Consider the following 27,663-nt stretch of genomic DNA (forward strand, 5'->3'; position numbering starts at 1 on the left):
AAAAAAAAATCCCATAAAAATCTGAAATTTTGAAACACCATTTTTTCGTTTAAAAACTGTTTTTTTACACAGAAACTGAAATTTTTGTTTTTAACACGAAACGACGTTTCTGTTTCTTTAGTCTTTCCTCAATACTTTCTATTCACCCAAAGATTATAAGTGTCATACATATCATCCTTTCACATGATACACATAAATAGGTAAAACTTATAATCTATTCAATCAATGAGATGAAATGATAAGTTAGATGGATAATACGATTGATTGACTATGTCATTAGTTTTGGTGGGATTGTCCCATTGGCGTCATTGGAGCTTATAATATATTACCGTAATTAGTTGTATGTCCTAATCTTCAATATTTATTTGGAGGTTTTACCACACTGCTGGTGTCAAAGGAATCTCTCACATCATATCCACGGTAGCTGACAAGATTGTGTCGTCAGATGGGCAGAGAGTAGAGAAAATAAATTAAAAATGAAAGAGAGTAAGAGATAATACATTTACCCATTCCCTTCTTTCTTTAATATATCGAGGGTGGGATTTTATACTCTAGATACATGCTTTGAATGAGTATGACAGAATTAAGGATGTGAAGCTGTAATCGAAATTGTTAATTAAAATTGAATCAATCCGTTTACATTGATACCGCAAAATCGCTTAGTAAATGGTGTGGTTATAATTTCAAGTTTCAGGCCGATTAGTTAAACGGGTTGGATTGGTTTTAACACGAAACTCATTCGTTTCAAACCGAATTGAAATCGTTTAAACCGATCCGATTAATCCGTATAACAATTAAATAAAGCAAGGGCAAAATCGGTATATGACTTCAAAAAATATAACCCTAAATAAAAGCAATTGGAATGAAATGGATTTGTGACGTCTCGTATTCCCTACTTTCCTTTTCATGGTTTGAACCCCTAGTTTTCTCAATCAGGTACGTACGATTAATCTATTAGTTATAAAATAACTAAACAATCTTCATTCAGTTCTTCCCATCTTCTTTCTTCTTCTGTCTAGACTCTAATCTAAGGATTTGATGATTCATTAATCTCTTTCATTTGCACGCCCTTGAGAATTAGGAACTTGGGTTTATGGGTTTATAAGGGAATGCTCGAGGAGATGAAAAGGATCTTGAGTTATAAATCGAGTGACATTGGAGAATGGTCATGCAAAGAATAGCACTAGATTATCAAATTAAGAGATACCATCATCAATATAGAATCTCTTATTTGTGGTTGTCAATTATTTTTGGATAAGCTTATGATCTTTAGTTTAGAGATGATTGCAAGTTATAACAAACCGATTGTGAACCGTTTTACAAACTATATGGAATAAATCGAAATCGAAACCATTTAATACCGTGAAATCGACACCGTTTAGAAACCGTGAAAACCAAAATCATTTACTAAACGGTCACGGTTTCAGAAAGTGGAACCGTTTAGTAAATGGGGTGGTTATGATTTTAGTCAAATAAATGTGAACCGAACCGATTCGTACCGTTTAAATCGAAATCGAACAGATTAACACCCTTAACAGAGTACCTAGAGAACTTATTTTGCATGTATTAGGGAAAGTGAGGGGTTCTTTAAATTATGTGGATATAATTAAGGACATGTATGAGGGAGTAGTGACAAGTATCAAAACTCCAGAATATCAAAATAATGAGTTTTCAATTACAATTGAGTTACAATAAGGATCAGCTTTGAGCCCGTATCTATTTGCTCTCATCATGGATGATCTAACCAGGCATATCTAAGACCAAGTCACGTGGTGTATGTTATTCGCTGATAATATAATTTTGATAGATGAAACTGTGGAAGAGGTTACTACTAAACTGAAGCTATAGAGATCAAACTTATAATCAAGAGGTTTTAGGATAAGCAGAATAAAGATAGAGTATATGATGTGTCAATTTAGCCAGACTATGAGAAGTGAGGAAATGGCGAAACTTAAGGGGCGAGAACTACGACAAAATGACTATTTTAAATATCTAGGGTCAATCATTAGCTAAGAGGGTGATATAGAAAATGATGTCTCCCACAAAATTAAAGTGGGATGGATGAAGTGGAGAAGTGCCTTGGGAATGCTATGTAATAAACGCATGCTTGTTAAACTCAAGGAAAAATTTTACAAGACAGTAATATGATCAGTGATGAAATATAGAGCGGAGTGTTGGGCAATCAAGAAAAGTAATTTGAATAAATTGAGTGTAACAGAGATGAGAATGTTGAGAGGGATGTGCGGAAAGACCTGGAGAGACAGAATAAGGAATAATTGTATTAGAAAATAGTTAGGAGTGGCTCTAATTTAGGACAAGCTCTGCGAGAGCCTATTGAGGCGGTATGACCATGTTCAATAAAAACCCATGGATGCCCCAATAAGGAAGTGTGACCAGTTTCAATTATATGGAGCTAGAAGGAGAGGCAGACATAAAATGACCATTGACGAAGTGGTAAGAAAAAATATGCAACTGATAGGGATCAATCATAGTTTGACCACAGATAGAGGTAAGTAGAGGACAAGGACCCGTGTAGCCAACTCCCTATAGGGGATGTCCAAGGATGCTGCTTTGACTACTACTATAACTTCTTATTTTTTCCTCCTTTTACCTATTTTTTACCTCTTTTTAGAACGTCTATTTTTATGCTTACATGTATTTTAGACCTTGTTGAATCCATATAGCCAACCCCATCAAGTTAGAATAAAATTATGGTTGTTATTGTTGTTGACATGCTTTGAATAAATTTCTTGTCTTGTGTAGGTCATATGTGGCTAAACTTTTATGGGTAAATAGGTCATATTTTCTCATTCTCAAATGTCAAATTTCAAGCCAACTGAACTTGATCAAGTGTCAAAATTGTTTTCGAAATATCCACGACAATCCGAAAATGCATACTAATCCAAAGGCAGTTGAGGTTGAGGGAGAGGGAGGGGGAGGGGAGCATGCATAGAGATATAAATGAAAGGATATTTTATTAAATTTGACTCTAAAGTTGAATACATGGCATGTCCATATCATTATTTTTTACATATTAACAGTCAAAATTACCATACCATCCTTCCACTGTTTCACATAACGTGATCTACCCTGACCTTTTGCCATTAATTAATTCTTGGTCTGTTTTGGGCTTTTAGCTCTTGGCTTGTATGGATGTTAGACACTTCTTTGAAGTGTTAATTCTTGGTGTGCCGAAAGTAAGGATGTAAGATGGACAGAGGTGGGCCCAAGGAAACTAGCCCACTCAGGTTTTTGTGGATGGACTTTAGTTATTTGAAAATCTGTATTTGACGGCCCAGCCGAGTCAAACCTGCCGTCGCTCCATCTGTAACGATACCTTTGAGGAGACATACATGGCCTCGAACCCCAAAGAGTTGGGAATGGTAAACACGGGCAAGTTTCAACAGAAACAAAAGGTTACTGAAAAAGGTGCCTACACCTGTACACGGTCTTCGACTTCTACTTCTAGATGATACTCCCGGTTCACCTTAGCAAAAGCTAATACAACTGGCACCGGTCAACCCGAGGCAGTGACCGTTATTGCTTATGATCACTTCTCTATATTAAGGATAACCTTCGCTGTCTGATTCGGACCTTATCTGTCCAGCCGAGTCCACGAGGCCCATAGCAGTCTCTCTCTGTTCTGTGTTATATATAGATCAAGGCTCGACGCATTTCCTACTCCCACTCCAACTTTCCCGCTTTCCATTGTTAGTTGATACGCATTATAATCCCTGATTTCACGCTTTTATACTTTGTATTTCCTTATCATCTACCTATTCGTTTTTCTTCCTTTTTTATATAAGACTTGACTTGGGTGCTCCACATCCATCTCTCTCTCCGCAACTCCCCTGTTACAGAGGCGGCTCTTCTTCTTCTTCTCCTTCTCCATGGTCAGATTCCTTTCCTCCCCAAACCCCGGCTTTGGATTCTACTTCTTCCTGTTTAACCATCTGATTTCTGTTCTTATGTTTCTTCTTATTTTTTATTTTACAGGCGCTTGAGACTGAAAGTATCAGATTTGAAGAGGTTGGTTTGTTAGTTTTGTTTCATTAGCAGAAGGATTACTTAACAGATTTTTGGATTCATGGGTATTTTTCTGTTTTTGTTTCTGATCAAGTAATAGTAATGTGATTACTGGTTTTCTCTTCTTCTCCATTAATGCAGGAATTTATATTGAATTCTAGAGGATTCAAGCTTTACACATGCAGATGGCTCCCTGCTACAGAACCAAAAGCCTTAATCTTTCTCTGCCATGGTATATCCTTCAACACCAACTGGTTTTGCTCTGCGTTCTCTTTCAAATAAGTTTTTCTTTGAAAAAGAAAAAGAAACAGAAAACAAGATTGAGTTCCAGAATTGATCTGTTTTTAATAGGGATAGTTTTATTAATTCTTTTCTGTCATTGTTTCTCCTTTATGTTTGTAGGTTATGCCATGGAGTGCAGCATCTCTATGAAAGGTAAATGGAATAGACTAACCCTCTTCCTTAAGACTTGATTCATATTTCAATTAGGAACAGAGAAGGAAAGCTAAAAGGGTTTTTGAATATCTAATGCAGGAACTGGAATCCGGCTTGCAAAGAAAGGTTTTGCAGTTTATGGAATTGATTATGAGGGTCACGGGAAATCTGCTGGATTAAAGGCTTATATCCCTAAATTTGAAGACCTCGTCAATGATTGTTCTAACCATTTTACAAGCATAAGTGGTAAGATTAAATTTATTATTTCCTTCGCTCTTCTATTTTAAAAATTAGTCATTAAGATCAATGATCTAAGTTATTATAAACTAAACAGAGAAGCACATCTTCCTTACTTTCCCATTACAGAGAAGACAGAGAACAGAAGAAAGTTGAGATTTCTATTGGGAGAATCAATGGGCGGAGCATTGGCTCTCCTCTTACACCAAAAAATGCCAAACTATTGGGATGGTGCGATCTTGGTTGCTCCCATGTGTAAGGTGTGCTTCAATCTCATCACACTCCTTTGTGTTTTCTTTCTTTGGAGCTTGTCTGAGTTTATCCTTTGCACTATTTTAAGCTCCTAATTTTTCTGTTTTTTTCTATGAATCTGAGCTACAGATAGCAGATGATATGAAACCTCATCCATTGGTTATTAAGGCAATGGTAAGTTTTTGCAAGATCATCCCCACATGGAAAATCATCCCAACCAAAGATATACTCGACCTGGCTATCAAAGAACAGGAATGGAGAGATGAGGTAATATATCCATGAACAGATAAATAAAATCTATGTATTTAGTTTCTTTACACTTTGTTTATGATAAATTAATTAATAAATAATTTATTAATAGTTTATTGACTCGTTCGTTCAGGTTCGCTCAAACCCCTTGTGTTACAAGGGAAAGCCACGCCTGAAAACTGGCTTTGAACTTCTCAGGGTCAGCTTAGACTTGGAACAAAACCTTTACAAGGTCAGTTGGTTGTCACTTAATTTCTTAATTTGATATTTTCAATCTTTATTATTTTACATTTTTTTTTTCTGTCTCGATTTAATACATTGTTTAGTAATCAATTTAGTCTCTAATTATCACATGACAACCAATGTTTTATTTTTTAAGAAAAATATGAAGTCAATGTTGAATATAAAACTCTTGTTGATATCACATTTTTAATAAACCCTTAACGTATATGATATCAGTATTTTATATTAGGCATACCTTTTTATGACTAGGCTAAGATCAAGTATTATATATTAGGCGGAAGTTTTCACATGATGCCTTTGTGCTAAAACTTCTACATGCCAAAACACATGAAGGCAGGTCCCACCCACTATCTCCTCAAACTCATGAACTCATATTTGCTGAACTTGGATTCAATAATCAAATCAGAATCGATGGTCTACTTAATTCGGAAAAAAATTGTCTGCAATTCCGATCTCGTACAATTCCGTGAAAACCTTCAGGGGATGACACGTGTATTGATACCAATGCAATGGGCCAGATCTGATTTAAATGTCTCTTCACTGATTTAATGTTTTATTAGTTGTACCAGATCTGAACCATTGTATTGATATCAATACACGTGTCACCGCCTGAAGGTTATACGGAATTGTACGAGATCGAAATTGCAGACGATTTCAACCCACTTAATTCATATGACCATTTTTTTCGTTCCTTTAAATCATGAAATTGCATAAAATCAATAAAACTTATCTCTTACAATTAAATCTATGTAAAACTTTTTGAATAAGCATAAAAAAAATTTTAAGATATGCAAAAATATTTGTTTCTCTACATATTCCAATTAGATTCAAAATAGAATAAATGAAATCCCGAGTATGAATTCGACTGGACATCTCTTTGCACGTGACCCACATTGACATTGTTTCCCTTCTGAATGCCCCTTATTTGGCACAGGTGTCATTACCGTTTCTGATAGTGCACGGAGGCGATGACAAAGTGACGGATCCATCTGTAAGTGAATTGCTATACGAGTCTGCGGCAAGCAAAGACAAGACCTTCAAGTTGTATCCAGGGATGTGCCATGCTCTAACATCAGGTGAGCCCGTCGATAACATCAACATCGTCTTCGCCGACATCATCGACTGGTTGGATAATAGAACAGCACCTGGGACGACCACCTCAAGATGGGAAACAGAGCAGAAGAGTGGATTTGATCATCCTCACATCCATGCTATCCAAACAGAGCAGAAAAGTGAATTTGTTGATCTTCAAATCCATGATACCCAAGGCAAGAAATTGTTTGTAGACCCTCAGAATCAACTCTAGCTCTATCGTGGTTTGAAACACATTTTAGTGAACTATAATAGTGAGTGGAGGAAACCTGAAAGGGGGAAAAAAGGAAAAAAATGAAAAAGGATTGCAGCTTCCCATGCCCACATTGTGGATTTTAGGTCTATCTTCTTTAGTTCTGCCATCCATGGTTGAAACTTGAAAGGGATGAGGACCATTCAATAACTCATTAAAGGTAGTTTAATGGGAAAATAGATTTCTTTCGGAATTTGTTCTACCCTCTAAAATCCCCATCCAAATCATGGGTTCAAGTATCGGTATTGTATCCGTCATATCGTATTGATATCGTCTGAGATCGATCCTTGATTCTTGATCGATCCGGATCAATTATCTATATCCTTTCAAGGGTAAAAAAAAAAAAAGTACTCCTTATGAAAAGCAACGGGAAAAAATGACTAATACACACTGACCCTCTTCGATACTGATACCGAGAACTAAATCCATTATTCAAATCAATTCAAAATTTAAGACATTGAGAAATTGGAGAGAGATGCAATTTCTTCTTCAAGTTCTCTTCTTATTTGTTAGGGCTATGGTCAGTGGAAAGCCTTGGAAATGAAAATTTGCCAAGAAAATTAAGTAGGGAATTAAGTTTTCCTTCATCCATGATAAAATGATTCTTTTTCTCCATTGATGTTTTGATTCTATAATTGAAATATGTGAAGGCTGTATATTATTGAATGAGTTTGAAAATATTCTTTCCTTTTCAAATAAAAGGGTTACATTCTATGGTTGAAGAGATTCTCTCATCACCATAGGGTGAAGAAAAATACTCATTTAAAAATTTTCCTTTTACAAGACTTCTAACAAGAATAAATAACATGGTTGTGTTTGTTTTGCAAATCAGTGAATTTTTTATTATTATTATTTTTTTTTATTGGGTTGAAAATATTGATTTAGAAAAAGTTGCCTCGGAGAACCTCCTAACGAAGATGGGGTGCGGAGGATTTACAATGAAATTGGGTAGTCGCAGCCACCACAACACAGAGGAAAGACAAAGTTTGAATGCATCAGGCACAGGGAAATCAGCACAAACATGGTTCTGTTTGAAGGCATGGTAAGACATGATAAGATGGTCCCTTAGTTCTCAATGTTTTAATTCATTTCCATCATGCATACAATACAAACGCATAACCTTGGATGGTTACTCTAACATGTCACCATCTTATGTGGACCATATACGATTGACTTGATGACTAAAAATTAATATCGTTAATTTTTTTTACACAATCATTTTTGTCCTAAGACCTCATATTGTAGGAAGATTGGATCCACATTCTATTTTCTGCCACTACAAAGGTGAGGAGGCGTATATTTAAAAGCAAAAAAGACAAGTAATGCTAACTCATACGATCAAGTGATTGTATGAGCAGTTGATCCTTTCTTTCTGTTTATATAGGGTGAAGCCCTAAAATAATGTCATAGAGACCTTTCTCTGGCCCTCTCTCATGTTCACCATGTATTTCCACACTAACACTCTCTTTTTTTTTTTCTTTTTTTTTTATTATATGGTACCTTTTTAACAATATTTTTCGGAAACACCCTCTCCCAATAAATAATAATAAAAAAAAAAACATAGTTAAGTGTTTCAGTCTCTCCTTCATGAGATGACTTTCATTCAAGAATCTAATTGGGACAGTGGTGTATTGCAGAACAAGGAGTTTCCCCGCAACGTGAATGGATGGGGCCAAGAATTCAACTATATATTTATCATTCACGGCTCTCAATTATTCCAATCATCCTTGTTCGCATGGATCAGCATCCTCCACTATTTATGAGAGAGAGAGAGAGAGAGAGTGGGGTTGGAGGTGGGGTGAGGGAGATGACCCTTATGTATTTATTTAATTGAAAATGTTCTCCATGATGTTTGCTTTTCTTATTTATTTATTTTCTCTTATTTACCTTTAATGTGGAATGAGAGATTCCTTCAACACCGACAGAGTGGCATCTATGAATTCTTTGACTTTCTCACATAAAATGATCTAGTTATCTTTCAATATGTAATAATGTTTTTAACAAATATATATATATATATATATATAATAATATTTTGGTACAATCCCCTATGCAGAACACTCTTCTTTTAATTATTATTTGAAAAAAATGAATTGAGTTCAATAAAATTGTAAAAATATAAAACAGAAACGAGTGATAAATGTACTCAACTAATCCCCAATGTCTAAGAAGGATAATTTTTCATTTCATTATGAAATCCTCAATCAAATGCTTTATAACAGTCCTCATACATTAAGATACATCGTCCAGTAACTTTTCCACCTGAGTTAACAACTAAATACATGAAATTTACCTTAATTGTGAAAAATAATACAATTCTCCCATCCTCTAAATCACACCCCACTAAAAATCCCTTTAAACAAACCGAACATTATGAAAAAAAAGGGGGAAATGTGTAATACTATGAAGAAATAATACTTCAATGTTCAATGGACCTCTTTGGGTTCGCAGACCTGGAAATCTTGGAACTGGGTTGTATGTTTTTCTCCATTCTTCTTTTCTTTCATGATTTATCATTATAAGTTTGACCTAATTACATTCAACTCTTTTGCTTTTCAAAAATTACAAATAAACTTAACCCAACTAACACCGTGGGAAAAGGTACATTTATCACTCGTTTTTGACTCCTTCAGGTTCGCTTAAACCTCTGTGTTATAGGTAAGGCAACCGATTTGGTCAGTGGCGAATCGACGATTCTCTATTCAAATGAGCAAAAATGGGTTAAATCTTGGTCGTTAAATCGGCACGAATCGGTATAATTAGTAAGTCGCTATTCCCAATGTGAATCGGCCGATTCGACGGCTGTAAACCCTGCTTGGATATGTTATTTTAGTCAAAAATTTTAATCCAGTAGGATTTGTGGGCTTTCTGGGCTCTTGCAAAATTGGGCTTCTTATATAAAATTTTTTATTTCAATAGTCATGGCTTGCAAGTTTCGACTGATCCATGCTGGTTTTTTAGGGTTCTTAGGCCAATTCTAGTTGACTCCCGGCTGGTTCTGCATATTTGAACCTTGGCCTGCAGACCGATCATGGATTAAAAAATGGATGAAATATGCTCATTTCAATTCTAAGTAATACGCATTTGGGCATGATTTAAATTAGATCTTCTTATTTTATAATTTTCTCTCTTCCTTTTAGTCAGTAAAATAGCAGAAAATCAATGAAAATATTTTTTTTCAGTAGAATAAAAATCACTTCTTGAAATGAAATGTCTGAGATTGTTCTTAAAACTCTGAAAAGAACAGCAGCCATATCCACGGATTAGGGATATTCACGTACATGAAGATTCATTGCTCTTTTACACAGGTGTAAGAGGAATAATAGAAAATGATGAGAAAACATCCTAGAAGAGGGGCCACACTCCCCCAATAAAAACTTTTTTTCCTATTTTTTATTTCAATAGTCAAATACTTATGCAAGTTTTTTATTCCCTAGCTAGAGGCTTAAACCAAGCCTGAAGCCCCGTTCTAAGAATTGGATTCGGATCAGTGAAATCAGACAATTGAGATTGGAATAGGCCGACTCCAGGATTGGACTCGGCTTATTTCAATTCTGATTAATACCCATTTGGGTATGAATGAATGCACTTACATCTTCTGACGCCGTATTTTAGAACTTCAGAAATCCAGAATCCGGTTTATGAAAACTCTGGAATCGCAAGTCAGTTGGTTAGTTGTTAGGAGATGTTAGTTAAACAGAATCTGTTAAGTAGTTATCACTGTAACAGGATAAGGAATAAGATCCTTCTAGTACTGTTCTTCTAGTGTCCTATATAAATGTGTGGTTCTCCATTAATGAGGGAATTCCTATTAAGTACTTGAAATTCCAACAATCACATCACTCATCTCCCAGTCCATGTGCGAGCAAGACTTAACTTGAGAAGTTCCCTTCTACAAGGCAAAAGAATGGGGAGAAAGTAGAATGGTTGAGAGAGAGAGAGAGAGAGAGAGAGAGAGAAATATGCCAGACATTCACCATTGGCAAAACCCTCTCTCTCTCTCTCTTAAGCTTTCCAACTTCTTCTAACTACTTTCCAAGAATCTGACATTGATACTCTTACCGCTCAATTCTTTCTTTCTCTCTTTACCGAATTCTGAAATCCATTGCAGCACATTACTCATCTCTGTGTCCTTCAACCTGAAAAGAGTTGTTTCAAGAATTAGAACCAGCGAAAAATGAAGCAACTACATTAGCAAGTAAGCATGAACCACCGAAGAGATGAAGATATCCCAATAACAACATTCCACACCTCTTCTTATTTCCCCAAAACCCTAAAACAACCCAGGTCTTTTCGCAGAGCTTTCAATTACCTGCTCAAAGAACAGCGTCTCCTCTTCATTCTCATTAGCATCCTAATCGCCTCCATCTTCTTCATCTTCCACCCTACCTTAATGACTCTTAGTCAGTCCGCAGCAACACACGCCGTAATCCCCGGAGAATTTCCTGCTGGCGTTACCAATTACGAACAGGTTACTTACCCGTTTCCGAATTCGTTGAATTATGGAGCTGGTAAGGTTGGAAGAGTTCCGGCGGGGATCCAGAGACGGTCTTTGCGGGTTGTTGTCACTGGTGGTGCCGGGTTCGTAGGTAGTCATCTTGTGGACAAGCTTTTGGGTAGAGGGGACTCTGTAATTGTGATTGATAATTTCTTTACCTACCGGAAGGAAGAAGAACGTCGTGCACCATTTTGGGAATCCAAGGTTTGAGTTTATTAGGCATGATGTGGTTGAGCCGATACTTTTGGAGGTGGATCAGATTTATCATTTGGCTTGTCCAGCATCTCCTGTTCGTTACAAATACAATCCCATCAAGACAATTGTATCCTTTCTACTGTTATCAATGGTTTTTGTTTCTCTGGGTTTAACATAAAAATGGTTCTGTTATCATTTATTATTGAATCTGTAACTATTTATGGTCCTTGACTATGATTACACAAGACCAATGTGATGGGAACCCTTAATATGTTGGGCTTGGTGAAAAGAATTGGGGCTCGTTTCTTGCTCACCAGCACAAGCGAGGTTTATGAGGACCCGCTAGAGCACCCACAGAAGGAAACATATTGGGGAAATGTGAATCCAATTGGTGAGCTCTCATTTACGAACTTCATTTTGTTACTCTTTCTTGTCCTTCTGTTTTAACTTCTTTTTCTGTATCTCGGTAGAGATTTTCTACCCTTTCTATGCATTTCTGGGAAATGTTTCGACTCTTTGGTCTTTGTATAGGTGTCCGGAGTTGATATGTGGATCATTCGCCCTCCTTCCCTCTGTGTCAGAGTGCGATACAGGGTTCTTTTCTCTTGTTTAAGATTCCCCCCCCCCCCCTTCTCCTGTTTATTGATGTTCACTGCTCGCATTACTTTGGAGGTTGGCCACATTTTGAATTTTTAGTTTAGTGGGGATAGTTTGAATTCCATCAGCTCTTATTTAAGATCTTGAGACCATTTGCAACTTGCCACAGTAACCTTTGCAGATTCAATATTTAGTAAATATTCTGGTTCTGCATTTGGTTTTTTTGGATGTTTGACACAGTTATTTATATTTCTACATGCCTCAAGAAAAAGAGAAAAAATATATGCCATTTTTTAGCTTTTGAAAACTCCCATATTGCCAATGGATAATGTATTGACTTGAGAACTAGGAGCGGTATACAAGGGGGTATGCGAGATTGGCATGGGGTAAGGCGGTAAGCATATAAAGTGTGTTTGTGGGCTTTAGATTGTAAACTCCATAGTGTGAGATTTGGGTTAGATGGAATTTCTGGTCAAAGTTTGTCTTCTCAGCCTACTCCACTTTATTTTGGTTGATGGGGCAATACAGGACTAATTTAAGGGCTCAAGGGGACTTTGACAAAGTGATCCCTGCTGGTCATTTCATTTTTCTTTATCATCATCACTGAAGCAGAATTTACCTGTAAGTTGTACCGCAGACAGAAAAAGGATGCATGGTAGAGATATTTTAATTGGAAACCGGGAAATCATGAAGCCTCTTTTTCCATTTTGGTGAATTGAGCAGTGGAGGTTGTCTTTAACAGATAAATAGAACTATGATGACAGAGTTCTCTCAAGATATCTATCCAGCAATGTTGGCTGGAGCTTGTGTCAACTTATACCACAAGTTGATGCAACTTAAATTCAATAAGAAAGAAGGATATATTTTCTTGGTCTCAGTAGGTTTTTTTTTTTGGCATTTTGGCTCTGGTTTAATTGTGGCTGTATATATGATGTTGGTTTTTTTATATATTGGTGTCTAATTCAATGCATTAACTGTTTAAGGCTTCTAGGTTCAGAATATCTGGACCTTGTCAAGTAATTGAAGATATGAATTTTATCAATGTAAGTACATGTTTAGTCGTATTAGTCCTTTAGATCTATCAGTCATTTAAGTGGTATAAGTCTTTCAGTCTGATAAAAGAGTTACCAGAATTGGGGCTTCAAGAGTCATCTGTATTTATTATAATGGCGGTAGTTACTGGTTTGAGAGAGTTAATTAGAACTCCACTACTTCAACTCAGAATAATCTCAGATTCTACTATCTCCTACTACTAGGGGCAATTTAACCTGTAGGTTTTAAGAGCACAAGAGTTTACACGTTGTGACAACCAACTTGACACAAGAACCTTGTTTCCCTATTACCGCCGGACCTGAGTTGCAGGAGTAATATATCTTCTTTGATTGCTGTTTTGATTGCCTACTGGTCGGAATCAAAAGAAACTTATTGTACAAATTCTTCTCTCTTTTTTCCCTCTGCCCCTTTCTAGGTGGGGTCTCAATGGGGCTTCATAAAGATTCTGAAATTGCAAGACAAGGGTCAAAGTCGTAAGAGACACTGCTGCACATAGGATCAGTGCTTCTACCACTACTTTGGATGCACACTCCAAGACTTGAACATGGTACCACTCCTTTAATTGCAGGGTGGTTGCCCAACTTACCTTTGTGGTCATTGGTTTCGTTCAAATTCTTGGTGGGTTAAGTACTCATCATGACATATGTCTGATATTTGATACTCCATGGATCATGGTGCAACTCTTTCATGGTTCTTCCTTTCCTTCCAAAAATACACGCTAACTTCTGTAACATATGACTGGTTTGTGACAGGAAATTACACAAATTGACATTTGCTGTTGTTTATGTGGTTTAATATTTTGACTACTTTCCAAAGAAAGCTTCAATTTGGAATATATAGTATTTTTAATGTGTTATTGTTACATAGAAAGGAAATGTTTTTTTATAGGTTTTAATCCATTGCATGCCTGATGAAGTAACCTATTGACAGCATATTTTGATCCAAAGTCAACGAAAGATTAAAGCTTTTATGCCAGTTAAATTATTCTACCAGGTCTTTTCTTTTTTTTTGGTAAGAAGTATTCTACCAGGTCCACATACCCTCTTTTTCATGGTTTACTATGTCATGGTGAACACATTGTAATGCTTCTGTACATATTTTCTTTGACCCTTTGGGGCCCACATAGCAAGAACATTTATATCAGTGCATCAATGTTCTATCTGAGAGTATGCATATGCTAAGAAGATTTTATAATGGAACCTACCACCATGTCATACAGCATAGTTTGTGGTTGAATCAAGCGATGGATGAGTAGAGACGCCATGTTCATAGTTTGTGCTGTGGCTTTATCTGCACAAAAAATAAAAAAATTTGCAACCTTTATGGTTTGCTATGATCTGATTGTGTTAGGAAAATCCTCCATTGTTTGCCTGTCTTAGAAGTCCTTTATCTGCTAGTCTTTTCACTGCCTAAATGGATATTTTGACATTTGGGAAATGCTCCACTCAAAAACATTCTGCAGGATTGACTGATTTAGATAAAAAGGTTAACTGGAGGTTTTTCTGTTGCAGGTGCATATTGCCCACATTTTTAACACTTATGGACCTCGTATGTGTATAGATGATGGACGTGTGGTCAGCAATTTTGTTGCCCAGGTTTGTTTTCTCTCTGACAGTTCTTTGGTTAGTTAGGCTTTGATACCATGCTGAATTCTGAAATTAAGATATTCTTTCAGGTCCTTCGTAATCAACCAATGATAGTATATGGTGATGGAAAACAAACACGAAGCTTCCAATATGTTTCTGACCTGGTAATCTTCAAATTTATTTTATTAAATGATTGTTTTATGCATGCTATCTTTCTTTAGAGACTTTGAGATTACTAATTGTTTGAAATTAGATTACTGCACATGATGCCTGCTGCTATGATATAGATAATCTTATTTTTAATCTGTCAATCTCTCATTAGTATGTCTACTATGATGATCCTAAATAGAGAGATGGGAAATGTGGTATTATTTTATCCAGTTGGAAAATTTGTACTTCTTTTTAATGCTTAATGGCAGTATCTTTCTTTTGCTCCTCTTTTCCTAGACATCTTCTCATGGTTTTTTTTTAATGGAAGGGGGCAGTGCATCTACCAGTGCCCTTTTTGGTAGATAGTATGCATTTATGACTGGTGAAGATATCAAAACCTTACTATCTTTTGTTTTTTGAACATATAGAGCATGAGCATATTACCTTAAAAATGTTCACATTAGTAGCTCATTTATTCTGCGCCTTTTCCATCCAATTAGATATTGAATGTTCAACAACAACAACAACCATAACTTTATCTCAACTAAATGGAGTCGGCTACATGGATCCAATTAGATATTGAATGTTCATGACTGCTAATTTTGGGTGGGCAGTTTTTTCTTTCTGGATCTCATTGCATGTTTCCATTTAGTGTCAAAATGTTGCAGCAATATGGTAGAGTTGAGAGTTCTTACAACTCTCTCTCTCTCTCAGGATTTTTTTTTGGACTTCTTTAAAATTTTCATGGTACAAAATAACAGGCTAAGTTTTCTCATTGTAGGTTGACGGACTGGTGGCACTAATGGAAGGCGAGCATGTTGGAACATTCAATTTGGGTAACCCGGGTGAATTCACCATGTTAGAGCCTGCTGAGGTGGGTAATTCTTTGGATGATATAATGGGACATAATTTGGCTTGCTTAACTGTTTCTTTTGCAATCAATAAAATTCAACTGGCAATGCAGGTTGTCAAGGAAACAATTGACTCTAGCGCAACCATTGAATTCAAGGCAAACACTGCCGATGATCCACATAAAAGGAAACCAGATATCTCCAAAGCTAAGGAGCTGCTGAATTGGGAGCCAAAGATTTCACTGAGGCAAGCCTTCGTTTAATGGTTACTGATTTCCGGAAACGTATCCTAGAGGAAGCTGAAGGCCTGGAGTAAGATAGGGAGCTATCTTGTATGGTATGGAAAACATGCTGTGATATTATTATTATTATTATTCTTAAAATCTTGATTCCTTTTTCTTATATTTCTTCACAATCTGTGTACTTCCTGGAAAATTAAAGCTACGCCCACATTCGTCCACGGTTCTTCCTGATAACTTGTAATGTTTTTTGCTTTATCAGAAGTCAAGGGGTTTGTAATTTGTATTCCGCCATTTTATTGAGCAGAGATTTTGTGTAATATTTTTTCTATAATTGATAAGCAATAGAAAATCGTTCATAGCAGGGAGAACATATTTCATTTGTCTACTCATCTTTTTGACTGTATATTTGTATTGCCAGACTAGTTCAGCTTACGAGGGCCTGTGGGAAAAAAATGAACAAACAAGTAAAATCCTGTACTCTCTAACTGTGCCTAAAGTACTGAAATGTTAAAAATGTTTGGATTGTATCAAATCATAAAGAGATGAGGTTCATCAGAAGGTTTCAAAAGTTGGAATGAGTCTTAAGTTCAGTCAATACACCTTTGGCTCAGAATGGTATGGATTATTTACATTTGTTTATCAACTGATATAACTGACGGCTGAAAACAATGCGTCAAGGCTTCCCTACTACATGCAATGATTATCAATGCCCGCCATATTTCTATGAATATTTTTAGGATACACCACAGAGAGAGAGAGAGGGACAAAAGCTTCTTAGATCACCTGTACATGCATGTTAGATGAAATATTTTATTCGTTTTACAGATGGGTTAGATTTTAAAGCAATACATCCACCAAGAGCCGAAAGGGTCAAACCAACTCATATGGAAGAGATTTTGCTTCTGATTGGGCCTAAACAAACCCACCCGCTAGAGTTGATTTGAGTGATTTCTCAAGAGCAAGGATCACCAAGATAGTAGGTGCATATCCAGTAGAATGCTCTTCTCGTATGATCTTATTCCTAATGTCTTCAAGTTTCTTCAGTATTTCCCCAGGAGTTCTATCCAATTCATCTGCAATATTCCTCTACATATCTGGAGGCAGTGTTGGAAACTGTTCACAGAGATCTCCATCAATCACATCCTGCCAAAAAAAACCATAAATGTTAATCAGGCCTTACCACCAAATGACAGTATGAATGGAAACGCAAAATAATTGTGGTAGATATGGAACGAAGCATGAACCAAACAAGTGATGCAGTAGAAATTTCAATGGTCCCCCCCCCCCCCCAAAGGACTATGGATGTTGATGGAGAGGTCCACTTCTTGACATACAAATTAAAGTACTCAGGTTAAAAAAAGAAAAAGAGGACTGAAAATTGAAAACCAAGTATTGACAATGAGGGGAGACCTAAGACCTTTTTTTCCCCACTTAACCTGAATGGGAGATCCAAGGGCCATATTAATTATCAGACAGTAGCTAAGACGACAATTGCATTTTGAAGATCGGCTGATCTAGCACTCAATTTGATTATAGCATAGGTGAGACATGAGACGATAGATATGCCACGCCATGCAAGCAAGATTTCTTTTGTGGTGCATTTGAAACTCAAAATGGGAAGTGATTCTGACTTGATGCATGTCAAGAAAATTCAATCTCAAATGTTTTACCTTCACTGTGAAGTAAACTGATCTGTAGGCCATGTGGTCTCTGCCATACAAAGGTGGGTGCTCCTGTCTCATATGCATCTCCAGGTGAGAAAAGAAGTCAACACCTTCCCTGGATGTGAAAGCAAGCAAAGCTCCCAAGCTGCCCATGACAGTCCCATAAATGATGCAGTCACCACCCCCTGGAATGAGGGATGCCTTCTGCAAGCATGTGACCACATCACCTACATGGAATTGTAAAATCTCCTCAACCTTGTTGGGAGCCCCATTAAGTTTCCCTTGCTCCCACTTTATCTTCCCTCCTGTTGGATCTTCCTCAATCTCATCTGAGACATCCTGTGGTAAACGGGCGAAGTACACATTACCAAATTTGTCGGCACCTGCCATGCAAAGTCTATGTGGTGGGATGCTGTAAGCCATCTCGGAACACAATCATGTGCAAATATATTCAGCTGATTCACACCCCCTCTATACTTACAGTAATGGAATGACTGCAAGAATAACACCAATGCCGAGGCAGAATATTAGTAAACAAATAAATGGCAAAAAATAAAATGAATATTTGCATCAGAAAATACCTGCAAACTGGATGAGTAGGTTCACGTTAGAAAGGGAGGACAACAAAAACATAAAAATTAGGGATTTCTCTAATAGATATCCAGAGGGTTTTGAGCTAATGACTTGAACTATAGGGTTACTAAAATTACTTATTGACTTTGTCTTTCACTGTTGTTATATATCACTTACAACAATTTTCCAGAATCAGAATCTACAATCTTGAATACCCTTTGTTATGAGAGTTTATTTACGTTTCTCCACTTTCTTCCTTTACATGTCTCTGTGAATGTGCTTGCCTGATGGAGTGTAGGCCTAAGCCTAAGCCTAATGCCTCAAGCTTACATCTCATTTAGTCAAGATGTCCTATTTTGAATTTCCTTTGAAAGCATTATAAATACCATAATAGAATTGTAGAAGATTCATTTAAAAAAAAAGAAAGAAAGAAAGATCATATAAGCAATAAATTAGTTTTGCACACACACACTCAAAATCTGCACTCCAAGAGAAGCATACCTCTTGGATATCACCAACATAAATCCGGTCGCGGTACGTGTGAATAGAGACAATTGTGTTTGGAAAACGCTTATTTTCCCATTTCCTGAGCAACCTCCTCTTCCCCAAATCATAAAATCTTAGCATTGGTCCAATACCAGCAAGTAATCTTCCTTGGAATTGGCACAACGCAAGAGGAATGCCATCTACTTGTGTCTTGTGCAAAAGTTCAAGGGATTTTCCATCTTCCATGAACCTATAGATATGAATGAATCCTGCGGTAAATCTTCTCTTGGGCCAAAACTGCAATGCCTTTGCCCAACTGCCAAGAGAGTTCCGTATTCCTTGTCATGGAAATTCACTGTGCAGATACTAAATGCAGCTTCACTTTCCTGGAGCTCTAACAGGCAAGTTGTACTTGCACTCCTTGGATCAAGAACCCTCATGCAAGACACCCACTTATCCGACTCTGCCTTTGGATATCCATACTGCTCATCAGAAAGAGGATTGTCCTTGTCCTCATCATCACCACCATTTTCCATCTGTTCGACATTTCCATTTGCATTCTCCCCCATCCCAGCAGCCTCCAAGAATTCCTTTCTTGCGGCTTCACGGTCTTCTGCAGTAAATGCTCCCTGATCACTTTCGATCATAACCAACAGCTTCCCCTTGGGGTGAAGGACAAACTTCCTTGGAGTATATCTCAGAGGTATCACAGTTTCATTGAATGTCTCTCCCAGCCACTCAATTGGGAAAACTCTTAACGCATCCCCAGCAACAGCAACAACACCTTCCGCACACTGATCAGGTGAAAATGAGGCAGCATATTCAAGAGTTTCATATGAAAGGGGAGTCAATAAGAAATGCCCTTGGTGAATATAACCAAGCCAAGGCCTACTCGGCAAGCAAAGCATTGCCCCGCCTCCCTCTCACAATACAAGAGAAAAGCTTGGGGGCTCTGAGTCCTAAGAAACAGGAACGGGTATCAGAAAGCTGACCAGTCACCATATCAACTAAGGTCCTGAAGAGAACACCATTCTGTAGACCGGCATTCAGAAAAACACTAGTTGGGTGATCAGCACCATCCTCCCCACCTATGGATGCCTGTACTTCAAGTAAGAGGAGAGAGATTCTGGAGGAGAAGACGCACTCTGCACACTCAAAACCTGCATGCAATCATCAGGATCCAAAAATAAGATACGAATTGTTTTATCATATGACCCAACTGCAAGGAAACGGGACCTGTGTCGTCCTTCAGGAACTGGAGCAATGTCTAGACAAGCTACATCCCCAGACATTTCATGCTTCTCAACTTCCATTAACTTACCTGTCATGTCCATCTCAAAATAGATAAGCTCCCCTCCACTTAGAGCAATGACCACTTGAAGCCTATTGGAGGCAACTTTCACAATCGTCCTTTTCCCTGGAGTTTTCCACTCATTAATTCGTCCATCTTCTCTTCTATGCCTAATACCGTTGGGATGAACTTGCATTAAAGAATCATCTCCTAACTGAGAAACAGCAAGAGAAGGAGTTGTGTCAAGAAACCCACTATCACTAACTTCTTCAACTGTCTCACCAATTGAAAGCACAAGTGTTGCATTAGAAAAAGAGACAAACAATGTATGCATCAAATGCATCGTTCACATTCTTCTTCACTGTCCAAACAGCGCTTGGGATACCAGGGAGTTGTGATACAGCCATCTCACTGATGGCCAAACCTGGTCTTAGTATCCGTAGAGAAGAACGTGGACCCCTGCCACAAAGTGTGTATATCTGAGGAGTCTCTTCCTCAAAGAGATTAATAAGCTTCATGTCCATGACTGGCATCAAGCTCTCAACTTGGTCAATTCTCACAAGGTTCTTAAGCCCCCTAGGCTGGAAGAATACAGGCTGGGAGCCTTCTTCCGTTTCCATAAGTGTAGCTGATGAAGATTCCACATCTGCGTCCTCTCCTATCGCCTTAACTGATACAAACCATGATTCCCAAACTTCGACGCAGCAAACAGAAACCCAGTCTTCAAAACGCACATAGCAACCGTGACTGGGATTGTATCAAAATATTTAATCTTCAGCTCCGTGATGCGTTCGTTTTCGTGCTCCAGTGGCACCTTAAATATATCCCCATACACCGTCTGCAACAAAAAGAAGACCATCGACTTCTGCCTGTGAGTAGCAGCAGCAGATACTATATAAGCACCCCACGCTCCGCCTGCAAATCTGCTCGTCTAGGGATTACATCCCGGACATCAGGGTGGCCTTGATTCTTATAAATTACAAAATTCTCAGCACAGACAGTGACACCACTAGGGCCATCCCCTCACCCAGGAACCGTGACGAGTATGTTGGCACCATTGTCAATCGGTTCCGACCACTTTCTAGAGACATGGTTGAGTCCAAGATCGAGTTCATAGAAGGTAAGGTGTTTCTGAGCCTCATTTGCCCCCTGCCCAGTGGAATCCTGATCAGCTTCAGAGTAATCGAGCTCAATCGCAGCAAAAATGGGGTTATCAAAACCGCAATCGACACCGCAAATGGAATACACAATGTGCTACAGAGAAGATGGAGAAGAGAAGAATACCTAGACAGTGCTACTTCGACGGAGCTACCTCCTGAACTGATAAAAACAGGATTAAAAGCTTTTTCATATCCCAATCATTCCCCCAATGACCCTTTTTGTAATATTCCTTACATTCTGTTATCATATTCAGGAAAGAGAAATCCTAACAAACTCCTAACAGAATTACACAGAATTCCCCAACGTGGCAGGCCTCATTCTCTGACTTGTGCTCCTACGCGGTGGTAATTCCTCTGGTGGTTCCTCTTGCATAGTGGTCCTGCTATTTCCTCCCACAGCAACTGTCGTAGTTGTCTCATTCACCACATCATTACCACCCTCTTCGAAATCAACCTTGTCCTCAAGGTCCAGCTCCGGATACAGGTGCTGCAGGATCGACAGATCTTCCCAAGAGGCATCCTCTAGCGCCAGCCCATCCCATTGAATCAGTGCCTGAGGTACCCATTGGCCTTGTCGTTTCAATCGACGGTAATTCAGTATAGTAGCAGGGGTGGGTTGGTTTGATAAAACAACAGTTGGTAGTGGTAAGGGAGTGGGGCTCGTTGATGAATTTCCAACGTAAGGCTTTAGAAGAGAGACATGAAAGACCGGGTGGATGCGAGCTGTATCGGGTAGCTTGAGTTTGTAGGCCACTGCACCGATGCGGTCCAGAATTTGGAAGGGCCCAAAGAAGCGGCGACCAAGTTTCTAATGAATGCATAAGGCGACGGACTGTTGTCGATATGGCTGGAGTTTAACATAAACCCAATTGCCTTGTTTGAATTGTCGGTCCACTCTTTGCTTATCTGCCTGGCATTTCATACGAGACTGAGCTCTGCTCAGATTAGTTTTGAGAGTTTGAAGGATAGTATCTCGGTTCAAAAGCTGCTGATCGACCAAGTCATTTGAAGAAGACCCCTGCTCATACTGAGCTATGTTTGGGGGAGGGCGCCCATACACTGCCTGAAAGGGAATCATTCCAGTTGCCGTGTGGTATGCTGTGTTATACAGTACTCTGCCCATAGCAAGTACTGCACCCATTGGTGGGGTTCATCCATTACGAAGCTGCGGAGGTACATTTCTAGGCAACGATTCAAAACCTCCGTTTGCCCGTCTGTTTGTGGATAATATGCACTACTCATTGTGAGCGTTGTCCCTTGCTGTACGAAGAGCTCGAGCCAAAAATTGCTGATGAATAATGGGTTTCTATCGCTTACTATTGAGCAAGATAGGCCAAGAAGTTCAACAATGGCATCGGCAAAGACTTCAACAACCTTTCGGCTGGTATAATTTCCTTTTAAAGCACCGAAATGGGCATACTTGGTGAGGCGGTCTACCACTACCAATATGGTTGTCTTACACGCGGAAGAAGGGAGGCCGGTGATGAAGTCCATCGCAACGTCTTCCCAAATTTGTTGTGGTATTGAAAGAGGCTGCAAAAGGCCGGCCAGAGAGGTATTTTGAGCCTTGATTTGCTAGCACGTTTGACACTCTGCTACGAATTGTTTAATTTGTGCACCCATTCCCTTCCAATAGACGTTCGTTGCGAGGCGATGGTATGTGCAGATAAATCCGGTGTGTCCTCCCACCGGTGACGCGTGGTACTCATGCAACAATTTCTCACGGAGGTTAGAGGTGAATGCAATCACCAACCGTTTGTTAAAATACAACAATCCATTAATGAGTGAGTAATTGGAGCACGCACCAGGGTCTGTGGATAGTGTGTCACAAATGGCACGAAGTTCTAGTTTGGAATTCACCTCAAATCGTGCCTGATCCAAAAAATCAAATGTGGGCACTGAAAAAGAGAAGAGGCCCATACATGTTGATGGTGAACATGAGAGTGCATCAGCAGCCTTGTTTTCCCTCCCTGTTTTGTATTGGATCTCAAAGGTGAAGCCCAATAGCTTAGAAAGCCAATGATGTTGCTCAGGCGCCTGTATAGTGTGTTTCGTGAACCCCTTGAGACTCTGTTGATCCGTACGTATCATAAATTTTCAACCAAGCAAATACAGTCTCCAGCACATGACTACTTGTGTAATAGCGTACATCTCGCGTACATAAGTGGAGGCTGCTTGCATTCTTTTAGAAAATTTCTTGCTGAAATAGGCAATCGGATACCCTTTTTGGGACAATACAGCGCCTATACCCATTCCCGAAGCATCGGTTTCAATGATGAATGGGGCAAAAAAATTGGGCAAGGTGAGGACTGGGGCCGATGTCATGGCAAGCAGCAGTGCATGAAAAGCCTATTGAGCCGCAACAGTCCAAGTAAAAGCCCCCTTTTTGAGAAGGTCCGTCAATGGGGCGGCCACTTGGGCGTACCTATGAATAAAACGGTGGTAATATCCATTGAGACCAAGAAATCCCTGTAATTTCATTAAGGACTATGGAACAACCCAATCTAGCATAGCCGAGACTTTGGACAGATCCATTTGCACCCCTCGTGATGAGATGGCATGACCAAGGTATTCGATGCTCGTTTGACTGAAGGCACGCTTAGAACGCTTAGTGTATAGGTGGTGAGCTTGAAGGATTTGCAGTTGGCTCCATAAGTGATCAAGGTGGGTGGACCATGAAGGGCTATAGACGAGTAAGTCGTCAAAGAATACCAAAACGAACTTCTAAAGGAATGGTTTGAATATTGCATTCATGGTGGCTTGAAAGGTAGGCGGCGCATTGGTGAGCCCGAAGGGCATGACCAAAATTTCATAATGGCCCTCGTGAGTTCGAAAGGCGATTTTGTGAACAACGGCAGCTTGAATTTGGATCTGGTGGTAACCAAAACGTAAATCCAGTTTAAAGAAGTACTGTGCACCATACAGTTCATCAAGCAACTCGTCCACCGTTGGAATGGGAAACTGGTCCTAACCGTTACAACATTCAGAGCATGGTAATCAATACAAAACCTCCAGGTGCCATCCTTCTTTTTAACGAAGATCACTGGTGAGGAGAAGGGACTAATGCTCGGCCGGATAATTCATTCTTTTAACATCACAGTCACCATTGCTTCTATTGTAGATTTTTGGAAATGAGGGTATCTATATGGGCGCACCGTCATTGGCTGAGTGCTTCGTTGGAGGTGGATGGCGTGGTCTTGTGCTCGCGGAGGTGGTAACCCTCGGGGAGTTTCAAACACGGAGGCATACATCGCCAGTAGAGCCTGGAGTTCCTGGTTGTCAGTAGTCACCACCTGAGATTGACCATGTTGAAGATCTAGGTGGTACATGGCTGCTACCGATCCTATGGCCGTCAGTCGTCGCAGGTGATTATATTGAAGCAGAGAGGGAGTTGGTGGGGAATTCCCTTGCAATGTAATATGTTTGCTTCTGGTAAAAAATTCCAACATACTCCGAGAACCAAGTCAGCTCCAAATAGGGGTAACACCAAGGCGTCAATTGTAATTGCATGGGCAGGAAGCTTAACAGAGAGGTTGTTAACCATACCTTCACTTGAAATGCAATTGCCGTTCCCCACCAGGACTGCCATATTGGGTGCAGCCACAATAGGAAGTTGTAACTGTCATGCAATTCGGCTCTGTACAAAGTTGTGTATTGCCCCCGTCGATGAGAATCTGCACTGCAAAACAGTTAATAGTGCCTGTTAAACGCAAGGTAGACGGTGAGTTTTGACCATCCATGGCGTTATAAGAGATTTCCATAGTTGGTTCGATAGTGGGTTGAACTTGAGTTTCAGGGTCGACCCCTGTGTCATCACCCAAAGGACCATCACCGTCAGTAGCATCATCATACTCCAGTAAGAAGAGCTGCTTAGATTTGCAGTGGTGACCTGGTGAGAATCTCTCGTCACAGTTGTAGCTGAGTCCTTTCTCGAGACGGATTTGCATCTCGGCGGGCGAGAGTCGTTTGATGGGAATATGTGGAGGACTTGGGGAAACTCCAGATCCTGATGGATGGGACGATGAAGGTAACAATGGTGATCTGGGAGCTGGTAGACGTGGTACCAAGCATCGAAGCTCCTCAAACTTGGCCTCTTGGAGGTGGGCTAGACCAATGGCTTGAGAGATTGAAGTTGGTCGGAAGGCCAATACCTCATTCCGAATATCAGAGCGTAGACCCGATATAAAACAGCTAGTCAGAAATGTAGCCGGAACATTCTGCGTGCGGTTTGCTAAGGTTTCAAACCGGGTTTGATATTCCAAAACGGAAGTTGTTTGTACCAGTTTGGCCAGGGCGCCTTGCGGGTCTTCAAACTCCGACGGACCAAACTGGAGCTCTAGGGCTCTGACAAACGCTAGCCACGACCTGAACTGAGAAGCTCTATATAGAAGCTCTATACATCCATTGGAACCATTATAAGGCCGGACCATCCATATAGAAAGAAGAAATCAAGAGTCTCTGATCATTGGCAGTCCCATGGTAGTCAAAGAATCTCTCAGCTTTGAACATCCAGCCGATTGGGTCGTTGCCGTCAAAGCGAGGAAAATCAAGTTGAATAGTTCGAGCTTGAATCAACCCCAATGGTGGTCCCTGAGCAAGAAGGGCTGTTGGGCTGGACGTGTGACGAACTTCAGGCAAAAGGGATGAGGACAAGCAGAGAGCCCGTTCCAAGCGGCCGTCAATGGCGGTCAAGCAGAGTGTGAGCTACTGGTCGAAGAGTGTGGCGTAAAAGGAGTCGAGCTGTTCACCCTGTGTTGCTACTGTGTCGGTCAGGGCCTTGGTGGATTCTTCGAGGTTTCGGAAATGCGTTCCTTCCACTATGACAGTCTCTCAATGAAAGCACCAATGTTACAAAGAAGATGGAGTAGAGAAGAATACCAAGACAGTGCTACTTCGAGGGAGCTACCTCCTGGACAGAAAAAAAAAAGATTATAAAAGCTTTTTCATATCCTATTCATTCCCCAATGACCCCTTTTATAATATTCCTTACATTCTGTTATCATATTCTTGTCACAGAAATCGTAACAAACTCCTAACAGAATTACACATAATCCCCCAACGTGGCAGGCCTCATTCTTTGTCTTGTGCTCCTACGTGATGGTAATTCCTCTGGTGGTCCCTCTTGCATAGTGGTCCTGCTATTTCCTCCCACAGCAACCGTCATAGTTGTCTCATTCACCATATCACAATGGTGTGAGCTTTATGGGCTTCTAACGGAGAAGAAATGGTTAACCTTGCAACACTATCCCTGTTCAACACGTAAACAAGCTTCTGCTTCTCGCAAGCACCGATCATTATCGCACGGCCCTTGGGATCAACAGCCACGTACTGCCCCGGGACAATCCGACGTGAACCCAATTTCCCAAAAGTCTCTTGATGGATCTTATCGAAAACGTTCTTCTCTTTGTTGTACTCGAGAATCACGATTCGACCAGAATCGGAACCAACACCAATGTAGTCTTTCTGAGAACCAGTTAAACTGAACTGTGCCAAAGAGCGATTGCCCCGAAGACCTCCATGGAGAGCATTGTCTGGATCTTGCCATTCTCGTCTGGCCGCAAGAGATCGAGGACTTTGCCTCTCGCCACAACGATCTCTTGGGATTTTCCACCGATGAAGTTCCCATAGGTGGCGCAGACGACACCCGTGGCTCTCTGCAGGGTGAGGCTATAGAGGCACATGGCAAGATAGCTCCAGCAGGAGTAGAAATGACTCCACAGGAACAGTAGTTATTGTGAAACTCTACAAGTATCCTGGCATTTGGTGGGTGGAGTAACCAAAACCCTAGCTTTTGCATAGGAAAAATAGGGAACAGAGCCAGAGTTGAAGTCCCGGGAGAGGGGAAGAGGAGAGCTCTACCTCTACGTATACTAAGCCCTAGACGTCCGTTACCCTCTCCTCTGGACATTCAAATGTGTTTGTGGACCTGCCGCCGACCAAAACGCTCTGGACCTGGGCCATAAGATCTGAGCCCATATGTCAGGATCATATGGGCCTTTTCGAAACTTATCCTGCCTTACGGGAAAGTTCATGCCATATCCTTGTTTGAAATCCTTCTTGATGTACCGATCGATGTTAGAATTATGGTTTCAGAAATTGGAATTGAATAAGGGGCCTATTAGAATTGGAATCAGGATAAACTTATTTTGATTATGCCCGATTCCTGCAATTTATTCTTACTATTTTTTATATGTTCTATTAATTCAGCCCAAGCCCAGTCAAATTTTAGGTCAGGTTTGGATATCTTAGTTTTAGGCCAGTTTTGTCGGGTTAAGCCCTACCTAGCTCAACCCTGATTGACCCCTGGTTACATGCCACTAGTATCCCTCCATGAGCCAGAAAAAAAAATAATAAAAATAAAAATAAAAGAGAAAAATGAATGAATCAATGAAAGAGGGGTAGTGAAGTTATATTACCTTTGATGGAACCACCCATTTATATTTTATTTATGGGAAAAGAAGCCTAAAATGTAGTGCGTCCCTGCACCCAAAAACAGTGGGGAGAAAAATGATCGCCTCACCCCTTATGAA

General features: G+C 39.6%; 1 protein-coding gene and 2 pseudogenes across 2 annotated transcripts; 2 read left to right on the forward strand and 1 right to left on the reverse strand.

Moving 5' to 3' along the window:
• The first annotated feature begins 3,663 nt into the window (after positions 1-3,663).
• On the forward strand, positions 3,664-8,705 carry LOC122087512 (caffeoylshikimate esterase-like). Of its 2 annotated transcripts, XM_042656667.1 has the most exons (11): positions 3,664-3,893; positions 3,997-4,029; positions 4,168-4,258; positions 4,429-4,461; positions 4,561-4,707; positions 4,828-4,958; positions 5,080-5,217; positions 5,333-5,431; positions 6,377-6,710; positions 7,673-7,829; positions 8,425-8,705. In XM_042656667.1, coding segments are annotated over exons 1-11 (1,167 nt in total). In that variant the 5' UTR covers positions 3,664-3,890; the 3' UTR covers positions 8,426-8,705. The 2 variants fall into 2 exon arrangements, with proteins under 2 accessions (XP_042512601.1, XP_042512600.1); XM_042656666.1 differs by lacking the exon at positions 8,425-8,705 and having other exon boundaries at positions 7,673-7,893.
• Positions 8,706-10,658: 1,953 nt separating this feature from the next.
• On the forward strand, positions 10,659-16,331 carry LOC122086213 (annotated as a pseudogene).
• Positions 16,332-16,580: 249 nt separating this feature from the next.
• On the reverse strand, positions 16,581-26,963 carry LOC122086371 (annotated as a pseudogene).
• Positions 26,964-27,663: the final 700 nt, after the last annotated feature.

The sequence above is a fragment of the Macadamia integrifolia genome, chromosome 8 (assembly GCF_013358625.1).
Source record: "Macadamia integrifolia cultivar HAES 741 chromosome 8, SCU_Mint_v3, whole genome shotgun sequence".
Taxonomy (NCBI): Eukaryota; Viridiplantae; Streptophyta; class Magnoliopsida; order Proteales; family Proteaceae; genus Macadamia; species Macadamia integrifolia.